The 18,680-nt window shown below is 45.7% G+C and overlaps 2 protein-coding genes across 18 annotated transcripts in view; one reads left to right on the forward strand and one right to left on the reverse strand.

The window, feature by feature from the left end:
* LOC148031411 (uncharacterized) overlaps positions 1–18,680 on the forward strand; it is a 218,112-nt gene that overhangs the window by 11,939 nt on the left and 187,493 nt on the right. The gene's annotated exons all lie outside the window — the stretch shown is intronic.
* On the reverse strand, positions 481–17,075 carry LOC148031412 (uncharacterized). Its single transcript, XM_087685833.1, has 3 exons — positions 16,379–17,075; positions 4,707–5,006; positions 481–686 (listed from the first exon to the last, which is right to left on the reverse strand). The coding sequence occupies exons 1-3, from the start codon at positions 17,073–17,075 to the stop codon at positions 481–483; spliced, it is 1,203 nt and encodes a 400-aa protein (XP_087541959.1).

Consider the following 18,680-nt stretch of genomic DNA (forward strand, 5'->3'; position numbering starts at 1 on the left):
TATGACCAAAATGAAGACGATAAAAAATGCCTAAAATATCCTAAATAATGTTCCCAGCCTTTGCATTCATAGACTCACACATGAGCTGACATATCTACTAACACAATGTTGTGGTGAGGTAAGTGCTTACGAGCCTTAATCACACTCTTAGAAGCAAAGAAATGCTAAAAGCCCCATCAAATCCACAAGAATATGAGAGATTTGATCATGTTGCTATCCATAGTCTTCAAGAGAGTAATAATGCCCCCATTCTTGAAAGATTGCATCAATATTTACCCAATAACGGTTGGCAAAGCTATAGGCACATTGCTTGGAGCTTTATGAGTGAAAGCCCCTTTTAAAATTATAAAATGTTATAGGAAGGCGAAGCATCTGCTGTAGATGTATGGCTAAATGTTGTTCAGTGATGGAGCAGCTTGCACCAGGGTGAAACATTTTTGACCAAAACTTAAGAATTTTTTCTTTATTATCCTAAGGTTCTTAAGTTCTCATGTTCACTTTGGCTTTGAAAGCTCCATTTTCTTCTTTTCTCCTCCGAAGTTGAACAAAACTTGAATACAACTCACAAGAAAAGAAAAGTGATTGTTTCTTGTTCATAGACATCTCACAAGCAGTGGTTGATGCAATCATTTGCTGGTTTTGAATTTTGTGATGAACCTCCATAGGAGGTATCTCAAGTATTTGACCTGAGTAAATTGTAGGTGTTAAAAGAGATGCCGATGAACATTATTGCCAACGATAAGTACGTGAAGAGTATAATGGTCAAAGATAAGGAAAGATGAGATATATGGGTTCCATTGTTGACCATAGCTTGAGATGAGCCGTTGCTGTGGCAAATTTGAGGTGATTCTTTCGAATTACAGTCCTTATTCTAGTGAGAGCTGCTATATTAGATCTACATATTGTACTGAAGCCAACATCATCTTAAGCCTATTTGCAGTAATATTTCTTGGAAGTGTCTATGTAATTTCTGAGTGGAATTAGTCTCATCCTACTTGGAATAGTAAAAAGGGACCCTTACATACCACTTGTGGCACAACTTTAGAGTGTTATAAAATGCTTTATTCAAGAAAATAAAAGTCTCGGTAGGATCCTGCACCTTCAATGGCTCATCCAAATTTGGCATTTACAGGAGTAATGTTGTCACCATGAGAGCTACAATAGTTGACGTGTCATGATTCTAAGGAGCATATGCAACTGGCCTAAAGTTGATGCAATTCAATGGACATAGATTTGTGTGCATGTGTACATTGTGTTACTAGTGAGAAACCTTAGAAGAGTTGAAAACCCTCACTTTATACCAATGTAGTAAGAACAATAGACAAGATAGCATAACCACATGGAATGGCGGGAATAGGGGCAAGAAATGCCATTTCTTGACAGATAGGATGGAGAATGCACTCTCTCTAGTTGGAATGTTCCAGCCCCATGCCCCCTATGGCCGTTCTAGTTGGGGAAAGCATGGGGATGTTATAAGGAACATGGTGTTCCAATGTGCTAAGAATGAGTCAAATCTTTTGGGGGCTTGTTTTTGGCAGCGTTTGTTTGATGGTGCCCAAAAATAGGGATTAAGAACAAAATGATGAAAAGCGACCAAAATAACTGGACCCGAGCAGAGCTCCTAATGTCCCTAATTGGTCCAATGTACGGCTCACAACTAGGAGATTGACCATGGCCACTAACACCCACTCTTGGATCTTGGGTGTACATGAACTCTCTAGGGACACATGTGATGAAGAAGTGAAGGCAATGGAAGAGCCTATGTGAAGATGTTTGCCACATTGTGCACCTTGGGACAATAAACCAGTTTTAGCTTTTTGTCTTGGATGTGCTCTCGAATGTAGTGATAATGAATCTCAATGTGCTTTGTGCAAGGATGAAACACATTATTGTTGGCTATGGTCCAACAGCTCCAATTGTCACCATGAATGACTATAGGCTTTGGTCATGGAAATCCGATTTCATCCATCTGCCTCAACCAAACAACATTGTGGGTGGCCACACAAGTGGCTCTGTACTCTACTTCTGTGGAAGAAAGAGGAACAGTGCGCTGTTGCTTGTTGCTCCAAGATATGGCACGTGAAGGCAAAGTAAACCAAAAGCCGGTTAGAAGATCTTCGGGAGCCTATGTCACCTATGGAGGCCCTTTGCGCAAATTGTTACCAAACTCATAGACATTGCACAATTTCTTCCACATTGGCTCAAGAAAATTTGGGGCTTTTCAGTTTTTTGGATTCAACACCCATCACGAGGCAAATTTCAGTTGCTGTTCATTGTTGACACGCATCTCGAAGTGACATTTTTGCAGACATTCCAGTTGTAAGGTATAAAATTTTTCAAATTCTTTGAAATTTTAGTAAGAAATTTAGGGCTTTTGCCTGACATGCACTCCAAGGCAAGCAACAAGCAATACAACAACATTTAATTGCTGTTACAACTAGATTGGGCAGAGAATTTTGAGAAAATTCAATAAATTTTGGTAAGAATCAACATTAAGTTGTTGTATTTTGTACTTTTGTGAGCATACATTTCGAGGCGGGTGTAGTACAACAGTATAGTGCCGTAATTTACTAGCTGAGTGCTGATTTGGGTGGTATTGTGCACACTTTGGCATTTGAGTGATAGTTTGATACTTGTTTTTTAATCCCGTGGGGGATTTTGGTACTTTGAGGAGTATACTCTATACTTCAGCATTGAAGTATTTGGCTACAGATTTTTGTCTATCATTGATAGTATGGCACGTCAGGGGAATAATGATTAGAGTAACATCCTTGGTGTCCTCACTTAGGAGGACAAAATTGATGGCTCAAAATACCCACTGTGGAGTTTTATGGTCCATAACCTTCTTGTGACGAAGGATTTATGGGACTATGTTTTGGTGGTGGTGGTATTGGTGCTACTATTGCTGTTGCCTCTCCTCTCCCTTCTATCGAGGATCAGAGGAAATGGGACTCGAAAGATGCACATGCATTTTCTTTGATTGCCTTGGCAGTGAAAAGGGCAATTATTCTGCACATTCGGTCTTGTAAGACCTCAAAATCAGCATGGGATGTACTTGAGCATATGTTTGCAGCACGCAATGAGGCCAGGATAGCCTATCTGTGCAGAGAGTTGGCCAATGTGACCATGGATGAAGGTGATAGCATGATAGAGCACCTTACTCACATACAGGATTTGCGTGAGCAGCTACTCAATGTTGATGAGGTCATTCAGGATGCTGAATTGGTAAACATCGCACTGAGCTCTCTTCCAAAGTCATATCTTGGTTTCCACATCTCTTTGATGTTGTCTTTGGGGGGGCGGGGGGGGGGGGGGGGGACAACAGCCCCTTACATTTGTGGAGTTGGAAGGCCTCTTGCTGCAAGAGAAACAGACTCAGAAGAATGTGGCATTGCGTTCAGGTGATGTGGCTATGCTTTCCAAGTTCAAAGGCAAAGGAAAAGTTAAGCAAAATGTAAAAAATCATCAAAAGGGTGATGCTGGACAGCCATCAAATAAGGTTGTCAAATACATAGAAAAGCCTAAAAGGAAGGAGAAATGCCATTATTGCAAGAAGCCTAGTCACTATATCGATGAATGCAGAAAGAGATTGGCCAAAAAGAAGAAAAAGAACTCCGGTTTAGCTGTCCATGAAACATTAGCCAACAAATCTACTGATGATGATACTTCAACCAACTTTGTAGAGGAGGACTATACATTTCTCACATGCAGTTATGATTCTTCAATGGCTGATTCAGCATTTAATGCTGCTGGAACGCAACAAACATGGTATTTTGATAGTGGGGCGTCAAAGCACATCACTTCCAGGAAGTGTTTGTTTACCTCTTTGCATTCAGCCCCTGCTAGGAAGCATGTTACATGTGCGAACAACAGCAGTTATGATGTATGTGGCATTGGGACAGTCACTGTTACTGCTGCAGATGGTTGTGATTTCATGCTTCTAGATGTCTTGTTTGTACCTGACATTACAAAGAACTTGTTGTCTATCTTTGCTTTTAATAAGCATGGCTTTTAGGTCATCTTTGAAGATGACAAATGCATTGTTAGAGACAGAGAGATGGATTTGTTAGCCTGCTCTTATTCAGTCTCAGTCTGTCATCTCCTGGTTGTGAGCTCCTGTCAGAGTCTGACAGGAGACAGAGGAGCTCTGTCAGTGTGTTTTTAGGATGCTTTAGTCAGCATGCAGCCTTGGGCATTTTACAGCCCAAATCTGGGCTGTTTTTGGGGTGACTGCCCATTATTTTGGGCAGTCGGACCAGTTCTGGTCAGTCGGACCAATTCTGGTCAGTCAGACCAGTTCTGGTCAGTCGGACCAGATCTGGCCATAGTCGGCCAGATCTGGCCAGGTCGGCCAGTTTAGCTGGTCGGCCAGTTTTCTGGCTGGGGGCTATTTATAGCTGCCCCCCCAGTCAGTCCAGGATTCATGCTCTGCAGGTACAGCACTGCTCCCTCCGTCTCCGTCTCCGGCATTGGTGCTGCCTCTGCTTCCAGTCTGTCTTGGTTCCCTCACTGACGCTCCGGGCTGCGTGCAGGGACTGTTCTGTCCATTCCAGTGTATTCAGCATTCATCTCAGTCAGTGCAGACTTTCTTCCTTCATTCTCTGCTTCCTCTCTCCCCTCCTCTGTGTTCGTGTTCTTCTTTCGCTGCGCACTCACATGGTATCATCGCCTGATTGAGAGCACGGAGGACGAGAGAAATACCTTACTGCTGCTGCCCACAGTTCCACAACAGCCAGGCGATTCCTTCAGGCGGCTGCCAACAGGTCCATCCCAGCCAGGCGACTGCATCAGAAGGCTGTACAGCCTGCGTTTGCTGTACATAGGGGCTGCCACGTCATCCAGTGACGCAGCAACCCTGCGTTTGCTGCCTGGCGACCTCTTCTGCTGCAGGGCGACCCCTCCTACAGCTTGCGTTTTGCTGTTTTGCAGGTCGCTTCTTCCCCGGCTGCTCCTATCCTGCAGGCGACCTCTGTCTGGGCTTATTCCCGGTGCTGGTGGTCTCGATTCTGGTGTTCGACATCAGATCTATTTGCGTTTTGCAGATCTAGGTGTCTGTAGGCACTCTCTGCCTGCATCTTGGTGGTTGGTGACCACATTGTTGGTCCTATTTCGTCAGCGGCACAACTTTCTTTGGTATTTTGCAGATTGGAAGATGTCTTACCAGTTTTCAGGCTTTGAAGACTCAGAGGATGAGCTTCTTACTCATCATTCCTCTGAGCGGAGGCGGGACTATCGTGAAGTTCGACATCGGGAAGACCCTCCTCGCACGCGTCCTTCTTCAGTCCATGCATCTCAGAGGGTTCCATCTACTGCGAAGGTTTCTTCAGTCAAGACTGCATCAACTGTGCGGATGCCTTCCTTGATTCCCTCTATCCAGGTGCCGATTCTCCCTTCCTTTCCGAAGGAAGACAAATTGGATGGTTCCAACTATTCCCTATGGTCATGCAAGGTGGCTTGCATCCTTGATACCTTTGATCTGTGGGAGCTTGTTTCTTCGCCCATCGACCGACCCCCCGTGGATTCGTCCGATGGCACCTCTATGGACCGTGCACCCTTATGGGATAGGCTCAACTCACGAGCCCGTTCCTTTCTTTTTATGAGTCTCCATGATTTTGTTCTTGTACATGTTCACAGGTTAAAGACCGCGGCGGAAGTATGGACAAAGCTTGCGTCTTTGTATCAGCACAAGACATTTGCCCACAAGATTTCCCTGGAGAAGAAGTTGCGGATGCTCAGTCTTGATGGTTCTTCTTCCATGAAGGAGCACATCACGAAGATGGAGGATATGCAAGGCGAGCTAGCCTCTCTTGGTCGTCTGATATCGTCTGAGGATATGGCGATGATTCTGTTGACTCAGCTGCCATCACCCCGTTATGATGTCTTCTACACCAGCCTCATCACTACGAGAACCCGTGAGACTCTCCAATGGGAGGAGCTTTCCCCGCTTGTCTTGGAGCATGACGAGCGACTCAAAGAGGTGGGAGCCAGTGGCTCCACCAAGGCATTTACGGCTGCCACAGGTGGTGGCAAGAAGAAGAAACAAAAGAAGGAGAAGTCCAAGGACAAGCAGGAGGAAGATAAGAAGGATGCGAAGGAGAAAAAGCCCAAGTGTCCCCATTGTGGGAAGGGCACTCATCCCGAGGAGAAGTGTTGGCAGAAGTATCCCCATTTGAAGCCTAAGGAGAAGGACTCGAAGGCGGCCCTAGCCACAACAGAATCTGCGTTTGTGCATCTCTTTGTTGAGGAAGACACTGCCCTAGCTTCTACCACACAGGAGAAGCCTTGGCTCGTCGACAGTGGAGCATCTTCACATATGACCTTCCGTCAGGATTGGCTTCAGGATCTTCGTTCCAGAGGGGGTACAGTCACCATTGGTGACAATTCTACAGTTCCTGTTCATGGAGTGGGAACTTTACCTATGTTTTCTGACAGGCGGTCTTCCTCCGCCAAAGTTCTCTATGTGCCTGATTTGGGCTTTAACCTATTATTTGTGCATGGTCTTACTCAGTTAGGTACCCGAGTCATTTTTACTCAGGATGCAGTCACAGTGGAGGATGCTTCTACAGGTGATGCTCTTTGGACAGGTACACAGGAGGGTGGGCTTTATATGCTCACAGCCTTGGCTGTGCGGACTTCCCATGAGCTTGGGCTGCTCTGGCATGCTCGGTATGGTCATTTGAACCTCGATTCTCTTCGCCGGGCTTCTAGGAGGAAGATGGTGGAGGGACTTCCTGATTTCCCTCCCCTTCACACTTTGTGCCCTAGTTGCTTGAGGGGCAAGCAGCACCGGCAGTCTCACCCGCAGGTTGCTTTTAGGAGGGCTACTTCTCCGCTTGAGTTGGTTCATACCGACCTTTGCGGACCTATGGGCACGGCCTGCCTTGGGAAGGCCAAGTATTTGATGCTGATTGTGAACGACTTTAGTCGTTATGTGTGGCCTTATTTCTTGGAGTACAAGAGCGAGGCGTACTCCCGTTTCTGTGAGTGGCAGGTGTTTGTGGAGACCCAAACAACTTCCAAGGTCCGTGGTGTTCGAGCTGATCACGGTGGAGAGTTCACTTCTCACCTTTTCTCTCAGTTTTGCAGGGATCATGGTATTCGGGTGGAGTATTCCCATCCGAACACACCATCAGAGAATGGTGTGGTGGAGCGTGCGAATCAGACCATGATTGAGATGGCCCGATCTATGCTGGAGCATAGGAGTCTTCCTCATTTCCTTTGGGGTGAGGCGTGTCAGAAGTGGAGCAGCGGTGGAAGCATAAACATGTGCTGAAATAAACTGCTGAAACACAAGACAAAAAGAGAAAAGAAAAGAAAACGATACAGATGAGAACTCAGATGTATGCACGGGAAATGGAATCCATATATCTGAACACGAGACAGTCGCATACAACAGTGAGTCACTGGCTGCGTGGGCATTGGCACTGGCTCCTCTCTCCACAGAGTCTGCAGATGGTGAAGATGATGATACTGACTGAGGAGGAGCAGTGAGTATAAATAGGCTGAAAAAGTGGGGAGCAATAATGCTGGCCGACTGGTGCATAAAATGTCCCACTGGCATAAAATGCCACACTAGAAAAATACCTAAAATACCTAATAAAAATGCCCAGCCCAGATCAAGCTCAGACTCACAGATGAGCTGACAAATACTCTGCTAACACCCTCTCTCAGATCATGGGTGATCTGATACAATACAATAGGATAATGAAAAGGGATCAGAAACTATACAACATAGAACCACCAAGTAGAACCATGGATACCCAAGCAGTGGGTGATCAAGCCACCACCAGGGTGCCTCGGAGAGAACGTGATGTTGATGTCGATCGTACCAAACACTTGAAAATAGAGAAGATCATAGCATGTCTCTGTGTCCATCACTAATGTCTCGCAGTAGCATACAAGACCATCCTGTCAAAAATGCCTCTGAACATAGGTGACCATGGATTCCCTGCCTTTGGCCAGACCGCCAAAGTGTCCCCTCATGTGAGCTCCAAACGAAAGCCTCCCGCTCTCTGTCAGATAACCAGCTCAGCATGAACCTGGATGTCAATCCCAGCTCCAGGATTTGATTCCGCCAGACTGAAGTCGATGCGTCAGGGACGTCCCTCTCTGGAACCTGTGCACCTGTATAAAAATATAGATGAGGCGTGGCTGCCCCATCTGAACACCCGCTCACACTCCCTCTCTGGCACAAGAGAGTCGTGAGGGATGACCTCATCACCACCACTAGAAAGCAGCCGAGGAAGGGGCCACCAAGCCCTTCTCGTGATCCAAAGAAGAAGATCCCTTCCACGCCTTGGACTGCACCTTGGTCGGAGGATCGGAGTCGGAGTCTGATGAAGGAGAGGACGCATCGATAGAGTCAGCATCCCGCTTCGTCTTCTGCTCCTTCTTCCTGGAAGCCGCTAACTTCTTACAGTCCTTCCGCAAATGTCCCTTCTTGCCACAGTGGTAACACTGGGCCTTCGACTTCTTCTTCCCGTCACCCCTCTTTGAAGCTACATAAGCACGGGCATCGTCCGAGTCCCATGTGAGCACCGCTTCCTCATGGTTGTCCTCATCAAAGTCTTCAGGAAGAGGAAAAGGACGGAGAGGTCGAGCAATAGCTCCACAGACGATGTACCATAGCCGCTTCTGCACAAACCAAGCTTTCATGACAGCACTCCATGTGAGATAATTAGGTCCATGTAACTTATCATCAGTGGAAGTGCACGGAGCAGCCATATGGAGAGGATAAGAAGAGAAGTAGAGAAGAGATGGAATTTAGAGAGGAAACACAGCCAAAACACAAGCACAGACTGCAGAAAATGAGAGTTCACATGCAATATAACCCAAAATCTGATCAATAGAAGACAAAATCTACTGCAGAAAGTCAAAAAATCAGTCAAAAACTGCCAAAAACAGAGAAAACGGCCTGAAGTAACAGTCACCCAGCCACGAGAGATGCTGAATCAGCAAAACGCAGGCTTTAAACCGGAGAAAAACAGGTAGAAAACTGTCGCCAGCAGCTGCAGATGAAAAACGCAGGCAGCAGAGGGTGCGTAGGCAGCAGAGGGTGCGGAGGTAGCAGGCGATGGCAAAACTGCAAAAAACGCAGGCTGAAAACAGCCCCAAAACAGGTCGCCTGGCTGCGACAGCAGTCGTCTGATCAGCAGGGGTACAAAACAGTCCTGAAATCAGCAAGAAAACACAGCAGAAACACAAATCCTGAAAACTGATACCATGTCAGAAGTGGAGCAGCGGTGGAAGCATAAACATGTGCTGAAATAAACTGCTGAAACACAAGACAAAAAGAGAAAAGAAAAGAAAACGATACAGATGAGAACTCAGATGTATGCACGGGAAATGGAATCCATATATCTGAACACGAGACAGTCGCATACAACAGTGAGTCACTGGCTGCGTGGGCACTGGCACTGGCTCCTCTCTCCACAGAGTCTGCAGATGGTGAAGATGATGATACTGACTGAGGAGGAGCAGTGAGTATAAATAGGCTGAAAAAGTGGGGAGCAATAATGCTGGTCGGACAGCATTAATGCTGGCCGACTGGTGCATAAAATGTCCCACTGGCATAAAATGCCACACCAGAAAAATACCTAAAATACCTAATAAAAATGCCCAGCCCAGATCAAGCTCAGACTCACACATGAGCTGACAAATACTCTGCTAACAAGGCGGTGGCTACAGCGGTGCATATACGCAACCGCTCTTCGACTTCGGCGTTATAGGACATGACTCCATATGAGGCTTTCTTTGGAAAGAAGCCTTCCGTGTCCCATTTTCGCATCTTTGGGTGCGATGCTTTTGTCCATGTGGACAAGAAGAAGAGGAAGACGAAGTTCGACTCTAAGTCGAGAAAGCTTATCTTCGTTGGTTATAGTACGACCACGAAGGGATATCGGCTCTACGACCCGACGACTCGGCAGGTTGAGGTGAGCAGGGATGTGATCTTTGATGAGGCTTCGGCCTCTGAGGATCTGATTGATGGTTCTATTACAGATGTTTCTTCATCATCGACGGACCCCCCCCCACCTTCTCTCCCTTCACTTCCTTCCAGGATCACCCTTAGCACCCCCCCTATACCTCCTCCTTCGGCTTTCCTTTCCCCTTTGGTGGATGTGCCTTCGTCTTCTACGAGCTCTTCTACCGCCACTTCGGGATCTTCTTGGGATATACAGCCTTCTTCAGATGCGGAGGATGTACCTTCACTCGGTGAGAGGGAGTCCCTCTCCGATTTGGGTGCTTTACAGGTTCCGGAGACCCCCCAGTCTCCCTCACAGAAGGAGTCTCTCAGGATTCCTTTATGGTATCGCCGGCTCATGCAGGATTCAGGTGTTACTCACTTTCCTGCTTCTTCTTCAGGACCACGTCGATCAGCACGTTTACAGGCCCAGCGGGACAGTTCACTATGTGTGAACTATGCTCTTATGTCACAGATTCTTCAGGATTCCGAGCCTTCCACTGTGGAGGAGGCTCTTGCACAGGATATTTGGAGACAGGCTATGCAGGCCGAGCTCGACTCCATTGAGCGAAACCATACGTGGGAGCTTGTACCGCGTCCCGCGAAACGGAAGGTGATTGGTGTGAAATGGGTCTTTAAGACCAAATATCTTGCAGATGGCTCCTTGGACAAGCATAAAGCTAGGCTCGTTGCCAAGGGTTTTGCCCAGCGTGCAGGGTTGGATTACTTTGAGACTTTTGCTCCTACAGCTAGGATGTCCACCATCCGAGTGCTTTTGGCTCTCGCTGCTCATCACCGTTGGCCTGTCTATCAGATGGACGTCAAGTCTGCTTTTCTGAATGGCGTTCTTGAGGAGGAGATTTATGTTTCACAGCCTCCTGGTTTTCTTGTGCAGGGGAAGGAGGATCATGTCTACAGGCTGCGGAAGGCTCTTTATGGCCTAAAGCAGGCTCCTCGTGCTTGGTACCAGCGGATTGACCGCTTCTTTCTACAGAGTGGTTTTGAGCGCTCCGCTTATGATCCCAACCTCTACTTACGGGTTGTGGATTCTCTTTCGGTGTTCCTCATCTTGTATGTGGATGATCTTATCATTACAGGGAGCGACACTCAGCAGGTGGAGCATACACGGTCCATTCTACAGCAGGAGTTTGACATGACGGATCTAGGGATCCTTCACTTCTTTCTAGGTCTGGAGATCTATCAGATGGCACAGGGCATTTTTATCTCGCAGCACAGGTATATCTCCGAGCTTCTTTCGGAGTTTGATATGGCTCAGTGTCGGCCTATCTCATGCCCTATGGACCTTGAGTCCAAGCTTTTGACAGCTGGAGTTCCTCTTACCGATCCCACCCGTTACAGGTGCCTTGTCGGCTCTCTTATCTGGCTGCTTCACACTCGGCCGGATATCTCCTTTGTGGTGGCTTTATTGTCTTCCTTTATGCAGACTCCTACCCAGGATCATTGGCAGGCGGCCTTGCGGGTTCTTCGCTATTTGCAGGGGACTCGATCCTTTGGGATCATGTATGGAGATGGGATTACCCTTTCTGGATGGAGTGATTCTGATTGGGCAGGTGATGTGGATTCGCGACGATCCACTACAGGTTATGCTTTCACCCTTGGATCTGGTGCTGTCTCTTGGAGCAGCAAGAAGCAGCCTACTATGGCACTTTCTTCTATAGAGGCTGAGTATCGGGCCCTATGTTCGACCGCTATGGAGGCAGTTTGGCTCCGTCGCTTACTCGCGGAGATTGGCTTTTCCCAGACCGGACCTATGGAGCTGCGCGTGGATAACCAGAGTGCTCTTGCTCTGGCCAAGAACCCGGTGTTTCATGCTCGTACGAAGCACATTGAGGTTCAGTATCACTATGTTCGAGAGCGGATCGTGGATTCGGAGCTGGTGGTGGTCTATTGTCCTACGGCGGCCAATGCAGCTGATCTCTTTACGAAGCCGTTGCCTCAGGCTTCTTTGCTTCATCACATGCGGTTCTTGGGTCTTCAGACTCTCCCAGGAGTTGAGAGGGGGTGTTAGCCTGCTCTTATTCAGTCTCAGTCTGTCATCTCCTGGTTGTGAGCTCCTGTCAGAGTCTGACAGGAGACAGAGGAGCTCTGTCAGTGTGTTTTTAGGATGCTTTAGTCAGCATGCAGCCTTGGGCATTTTACAGCCCAAATCTGGGCTGTTTTTGGGGTGACTGCCCATTATTTTGGGCAGTCGGACCAGTTCTGGTCAGTCGGACCAGATCTGGCCATAGTCGGCCAGATCTGGCCAGGTCGGCCAGTTTAGCTGGTCGGCCAGTTTTCTGGCTGGGGGCTATTTATAGCTGCCCCCCCAGTCAGTCCAGGATTCATGCTCTGTAGGTACAGCACTGCTCCCTTCGTCTCCGTCTCCGGCATTGGTGCTGCCTCTGCTTCCAGTCTGTCCTGGTTCCCTCATTGACGCTTCGGGCTGCGTGCAGGGACTGTTCTGTCCATTCCAGTGTATTCAGCATTCATCTTAGTCAGTGCAGACTTTCTTCCTTCATTCTCTGCTTCCTCTCTCCTCTCCTCTGTGTTCGTGTTCTTCTTTCGCTGCGCACTCTCACAGGATTATGCACTTAGGCTGTCCGGCACCTTGCATAAGGATCTATTTTTGTTGGATACATATGACAGACAATCTCATGATGCTTAAGTAGTCACTACTCTTTTACCCGCTATGCAAAATGCGGAGCTATGGCATGCCTGCTATGGACATATGAGCTTTGGGAGTTTGATGACTCTTTAGAGGTGTCATATGGTAGATGCATTGCCTCCAGTGGAGACTCCACCTCCTCATGCATGTGAGGGATGTATTTTGGGCAAGATGCATAGGTTTGCCTTCAAAAAGGATGGTGCATTGCGTGTTGTCCAAAAACTTATACCTCCCCTTCTCGGGAGGTCACCCATCCTAGTATTGTTCATGCCAATTCGCACTTAACCAGAAGTTTCCCATGGAAGGATCTACACAAACATGTTTTACCATCTTAGAATTGTGCTTACTAATCCCAATTGTTGCACTTCTACTGCCCTTTTTGTGATCAATAAAATGCCAATCTAATCAATAGAGATATTATTTAAGTTCTTAATAAGGGCTTGATTAGCAATTATAATTTCTTGCAAACAAAGATAATCAAGATACAAAGCATTCAAGTTAAGCAAACTTCTTATAACCGTTGCACATACTAGGTCTGAGAGACCCTTAATGTTGTAAGAAATGATTCTTAGGTTCTTCATAATCATTATTTCTTTTTGTTAATATTACCTTTAGGACAATTTACTTTGGCTTGTGATGAGGGAGAGGCAACACCTAGTTTAGAAAATCCACATTTAATTGCAAGGTTAAGTACGATACTTAATGTTGTAAACACATTATGCAATGATGATTGTTGAACCTTCAACTCTCTTGTCTCAAGGACTCGAGGCTGAGATAATAAGTTGGAGAGTGTGCTGTACTTTGATGGATCTCGAAACACAGCAAGGCAACCTCCAAAGGTGTCTGGCAGCAGCAAACACAACAAATTGAAGTTGGATCAGTGTTTTGTTAGATTGGCAAAGACAGCCGGCAAAGACAGAGCAAAAACTGCAAACATTGATGATGATGATGACATGGCAGCTTGGGAAGGTACGAAACAACAAAATGCAGTTGGAGAAGGTAGTGACTAGGTTGGGCGACGAAAGATCAAAATGCAGATAACCATGGGTGATAGCTGGGCAGCCCTAAACACAAGGTTTTTGGCAAAGATCAATGATAAATGCAAGCTCTTGAGTGTAGACTGCAGTTGCTTGGATGACCATTAAGGTGAGGATGATTGGAAATAGTCCAAATCGGCAGTGGAAGGCTGGGTAGTAGGTGCTAGATGGTGAATGGTGATGATGGACAGCTCCAGTTGAGTTATCCTTTGTGAATGAGGTGCGGATGATGAAGCTTCAACACTTGCAAATTGCAAAAATGAGAGTGGAGTGAATGGAAGGTAGTGTGTCTATTCATAAAAAGTTTGGGGCGTCCTAAATTAGGGTTTGCATGTAGGACATAGACACTCTCTAGGATTGTGTTTCTTTTAATAAAGGTTGTAATTTTCATTATATAAGCATGTTTTGGGGTTGCTTTAAAGAAGCTAATGAAAATTGAGCTCAACAAGTGGGCATTGGCATAGGCTCTCTCTCTCCAACAGGACCTGTAAGCAATAGAGTATGTTGAAAATGTGTTTGAGTAGGAGGGAGCTTGGCTATAAATAGCCAATGATCTGGGTCAAGCTGGCTAGCATTTGGGGGCCACAAGATGTGATTGCTAGTCAACTAGCCATGAAATGTCGGGCTGTCATAGAATTGGCCCAACAAAAACTGGTGCCAACAAATAAAGAACGCCCAACGAACAAGTACACCACAGACTCCACACGTGAATTGACTAATTTGCTAACACACTCTCTTAGATCATAGGGGATCTTATACAATCCCATATGTAATGATAATGGCTCATCATAGTACATACAACAATGAATGTCAAAATAGGACTATGGAGATCCAAGTAGTGGGTGATCAAGCCACCACGAAGGTGCCTTGGAGAGAACTTGATGTTGAGTCGATAATACCAACTCCTAAAAATGTTTGTCACAAGGCATCTTTAGTAGCATACATGTCCGTGTTGTCAACAATGCCTTTGATCACACAGGACCATGGATTCCCCACCTTTGTTCAACTTGCCAAAGTGTCCTCTCTTGTAAGGTCAGACGAGGAGCCAAGCCACTCTTTGTCAAAACACAACCCATCATGAACTTGGATGTCAAAATCCTAGGTCCAAGGTTTCAAAACTTGCCAAACTTATATTGATGCGTCATGGAGTACCCCTCTTTGGATCCTGTGTGAGAAGAAAATTGCTAGGGTTTGCACAGAGGACACAAAGAGTGTACGACTACGACAAAAATACAAAGAGACAGACGTAGACATAGAGAGCAAAAGTCAAACCCTAAATGCAAAACTCAAAACTCAAACACGAACAGAAGGGAGAGAGAACACAACTCTGAAGTGAATGAATGCTGTAAATGAATGTAAGAGTGCACAGTGTGCTCAAGGGCAGAGCAATGTCGGAGAGTGACGTCAGATGGATCCCGAGTCTGTGACCACTAGTTGGAGTGTGAAGAGAGAGGAAACTGCAAAACGATGGTACCAGAGGCTGCCAGAGAACCAAACACAAGATGTGGAAGATGCAGAGGGCAGAGGGTGGCCCCAGAAAGCTGCAAACGCAGTAGGTAGTGTCGCCTGATGGAGGAGAGCATCAACTAGTAGTCGCTTGGTAGTGGAGGACCAAAATACAGGGTACTGGAGATCGCCTGATGGAGGAGGAGGGCTTCCTATTGTCGCCAACAGCCAGAAGCTGCAAACGCAGAGAGCAGATGAGGGTGGAGGTGCTAGCAATGAGGAATAGGGCCAAATGCAGCAAGAGGGATGGTGCTAAACAGTGGGCGACAGTTGGAAGAAGGCACCAGGGCATTGCAAGGTTGGATGGAGAGGTGGCAGCAGTTGTGAAGGCTGGATAGCCACATGGAGGTAGAGTGATGGCGGAAATTTGCATTGGAGAGTGTAAAACCTGCACAGACGGAATAGGGCTGAATGGGGGTAGCTTGTCTATTTATAGATGTAGAAGGGTGCCCATAGAAACATGAAACGGGGAACGGGAACGCCAAACCTAGGGAACGGGGACGTGGGAACGGGAATGGCATTTAAAAAATCAAAATTCATGAAAAAAAAAATAATATTTCACTCATAATCCATGTGGACTCTGGAGTGTTAAAACTTAAAACCAAGGTATATAATCCACAAGGACAAATCATTTTAAGTTTAACTTTAAGATATCATGCATTATTCTAAAACTACTCATTAGAAATTGAATTGCAACTTACAAGGCTCAAGAGGTAAGCTATTCAATTATAAATAATAAAATCCATAATACATATGCCAAAAATCATAAACGATAAAACAATGAACAATAAACTAAACTTAAAAGTCTAAGCTAAAAAAACATGCCTATGGTACCATTGCCAAAAAACTTAAAAGATTACAAATATGAAATTGAAGTCTAATCTTTGAAAGAACATGCTCATTGCCCCAAAAAAGACTGCAAATATAAAGTCTAATCTCTAGACTAAAGCAAAATGCGGCATGCCAAAATAGCCCAAAGGGCAACTGCAAGACTGCAAGACTCAAGTACAAATATAATATCGGCATGGCACAACTGTCAACAACCCAAGTGTCACAGTGTCATCAATGATCATAATATCATATATAATGTAAATGTGTCATGTATCATGAGACTCGTGATAAGTAAGCTAAATCAAAGATCATGATCATGATCATGATCTGAGGCTGCTCTAGCCACTCCTGAAGTGCCAGCCTCATCATCATGTGTACCATGAATTGCTGCATCTCTCTCAACATCAGCATGTGTCTCCTCTTCTTGTTGCATCTCCCACTCTGTGATTGGATCAGGCTTTGTTGTCATACTGTTACATAACATCCTCAAATTAGCACTAACGAATACTAGATCGTTTGCCCTCTCCACACCAAGACGGTTTCTCTTCTTTGAAGCAATGTGAGCGTAGGTACTCCACAATTGCTCCAAACAAGAGGAGCTAACTGACTGACTCAAAATACGGATGGCTAGTTGCTGCAACTCAGGGCCATCCGAACCATAGTTCTCCCACCACAAAGCTGCCCCAATCTTACAACGATCCTCTTGTGCATCCCCACAACCAAAAGAACCCCGAAAGGTCCTATAACATGAAAGCTGATCTCTGATCTTTCGTCTAGTACCATGATCAGGCACTAGATGAGACAATATAAGTCTCCATGCATCCATAACTTCACTGTCATTCTCCTGACCCTTGCCCTGGAACTCAGGATCCACAACAAATGCAGCTGCATGCATGGGTGAGCTATAGGAGTTCCACCTCGTCACAACTAAATGGTGTATTTCCTCATACGCCTCATCATTTGGTGCCAATTCCTGCAACTTTTCATTCAGCCTATCCATAGCCTCATATACCTTGCCAATGCAAGGTTGCATAGCATCCATAACCCTCAATAAATATACAATGGGTGATACCATAGCATCTATCCGCTTTACATCATTCCAAAAAAGTGGAGTTATTTGCTTTCTCCAAGCATAAGATACCTGTAGGAGTATCTGCCAATGTTGATGAGGTAAACTCATCACTAAGAAACAACTGCCTCAAGGCACCACTGCATTCTCTTAACCTGCCTAGCATCAAGAAGTTAAAGGCAAATCTGGTATCAGAGTATTTTAAAAGTGTCTTCTTCGACCGCAAAGAGAAGTGATGGCGAAGAAACTGGCGATTCAAAACAAAGCTAACCATTTGAGCTCCTTGCTCTATGATAGGTGCAATCCATGACAGGTTACCAATATCCTTTAGTAGGTTGTTCAAGCAATGAGCCATACAATATGAAACTGTGATATGCGGATAATATCCCTGAATAATAGCACTTGCTGCCCTATTTGCAGGCTCTCCATCTGCAACAAATCCCACAACATGCTCTGGGCCAATAAGCTCAACACCTGTAACCCACTCTGTTGCAAGTACATCTACTGACTTTCCTGTCCCCGATGCATCATGCGAAGATATAAAATACATTTCCCCACGAGAATAAGCAACCATACCATGAATGGATCGCTTGCGTGTATCACTCCAACCATCAGCAATCAAGGAAACTCCATTATTAGTCCACATGCTCTTTCTAGTCACTGTTGCTTGCTCAACAAGGCGCTTTTCCTTGTCGAGCAAAGTGGTGCGTAAGGTCTCTGATGATGGAGGTACATACGAAGGGCCATACTCACTAATCTTCTTGCACATCAATTTAAAATACTCTGACCTGGCTGCACGAAATTGAATGTGGTCATGATAAAAAAAGCGTGCCATTGATGTATCCACCTCTTTCTTTTTCTTGGGATCCCAACTAGCATCAAGTGTGCTTTGTCTACGTGCAACATGTGGCGTTGTTGATGCTATGGCCGATGCAATGCTTGCAGTAGGTGTGGAGGTAGCACTTTTTGATACTGAGCCTGCTTTAGATACATCTGATGGGGATGGTGTTATAAAAGTTGCAGGGTCAACTGCAACACGTCGTGGTCTAGATGCAAGATAAGCTTGTTGACCTGCTACACGGTCACGAAGCTCCCTTTGCTTCTCCAAGGTCACATTTGGACAAAACTGCACCTCTGAATTTGGCTCATGTAGAAGATGAGCTCGGACCTGATTATGCATAAATATTAAAATGGAACAAGTGGCAATTGGTAGTCCATATTCTAATATTTAAGTAACTTTGAAAAATTAAAATCAATAAAAATTTGAAATATAAATGCTCGGCTCAATGGATTACCTTGTTTGCTCCACTAGTTTGCTTGTATGGGCAAAACTTGCAAGTCCATGGTCGAGATCCTCCACCACTCAAAGGGCGGTCAGCATTTACTTCTTCCCACCATGACCAATCATCAGACCTTCTTCCTCGACCACCAACCCGACCAGCGGGGCGGGAAGATGAAGCCATTTATGATTTCAGGCTGAAAATTGAAGGTCTTAGGTTCAAGAGTCGAGAGAAGGAAAAATTGAAGGCTGAAAATTGATTATTGAAGGCTCGAGAGAAGGGAGAAGGCTCAAGAGTCAAGACTCACTCAAGAGTCGAGAGAGAAGGGAAA

The sequence above is a fragment of the Lygodium microphyllum genome, chromosome 9 (genome assembly GCF_053477565.2).
Source record: "Lygodium microphyllum isolate KBCC chromosome 9, Lygodium_microphyllum_v1.1.10, whole genome shotgun sequence".
Taxonomy (NCBI): Eukaryota; Viridiplantae; Streptophyta; class Polypodiopsida; order Schizaeales; family Lygodiaceae; genus Lygodium; species Lygodium microphyllum.

Excerpts from the sequence above, each read along its gene's own strand:
- LOC148031412 (XM_087685833.1), bottom strand. The coding sequence starts at position 17,075 with ATGGTATCACCCATTGTATATTTATTGAGGGTTATGGATGCTATGCAA. Across the intron at positions 5,007-16,378 it reads GAGAGATGCAGCAATTCATG|AATCGAGACCACCAGCACCG; the intron begins GTACACATGATG and ends GTCGAACACCAG. Across the intron at positions 687-4,706 it reads TGGAACTGTGGGCAGCAGCA|GTCAAATACTTGAGATACCT; the intron begins GTAAGGTATTTC and ends CAATTTACTCAG.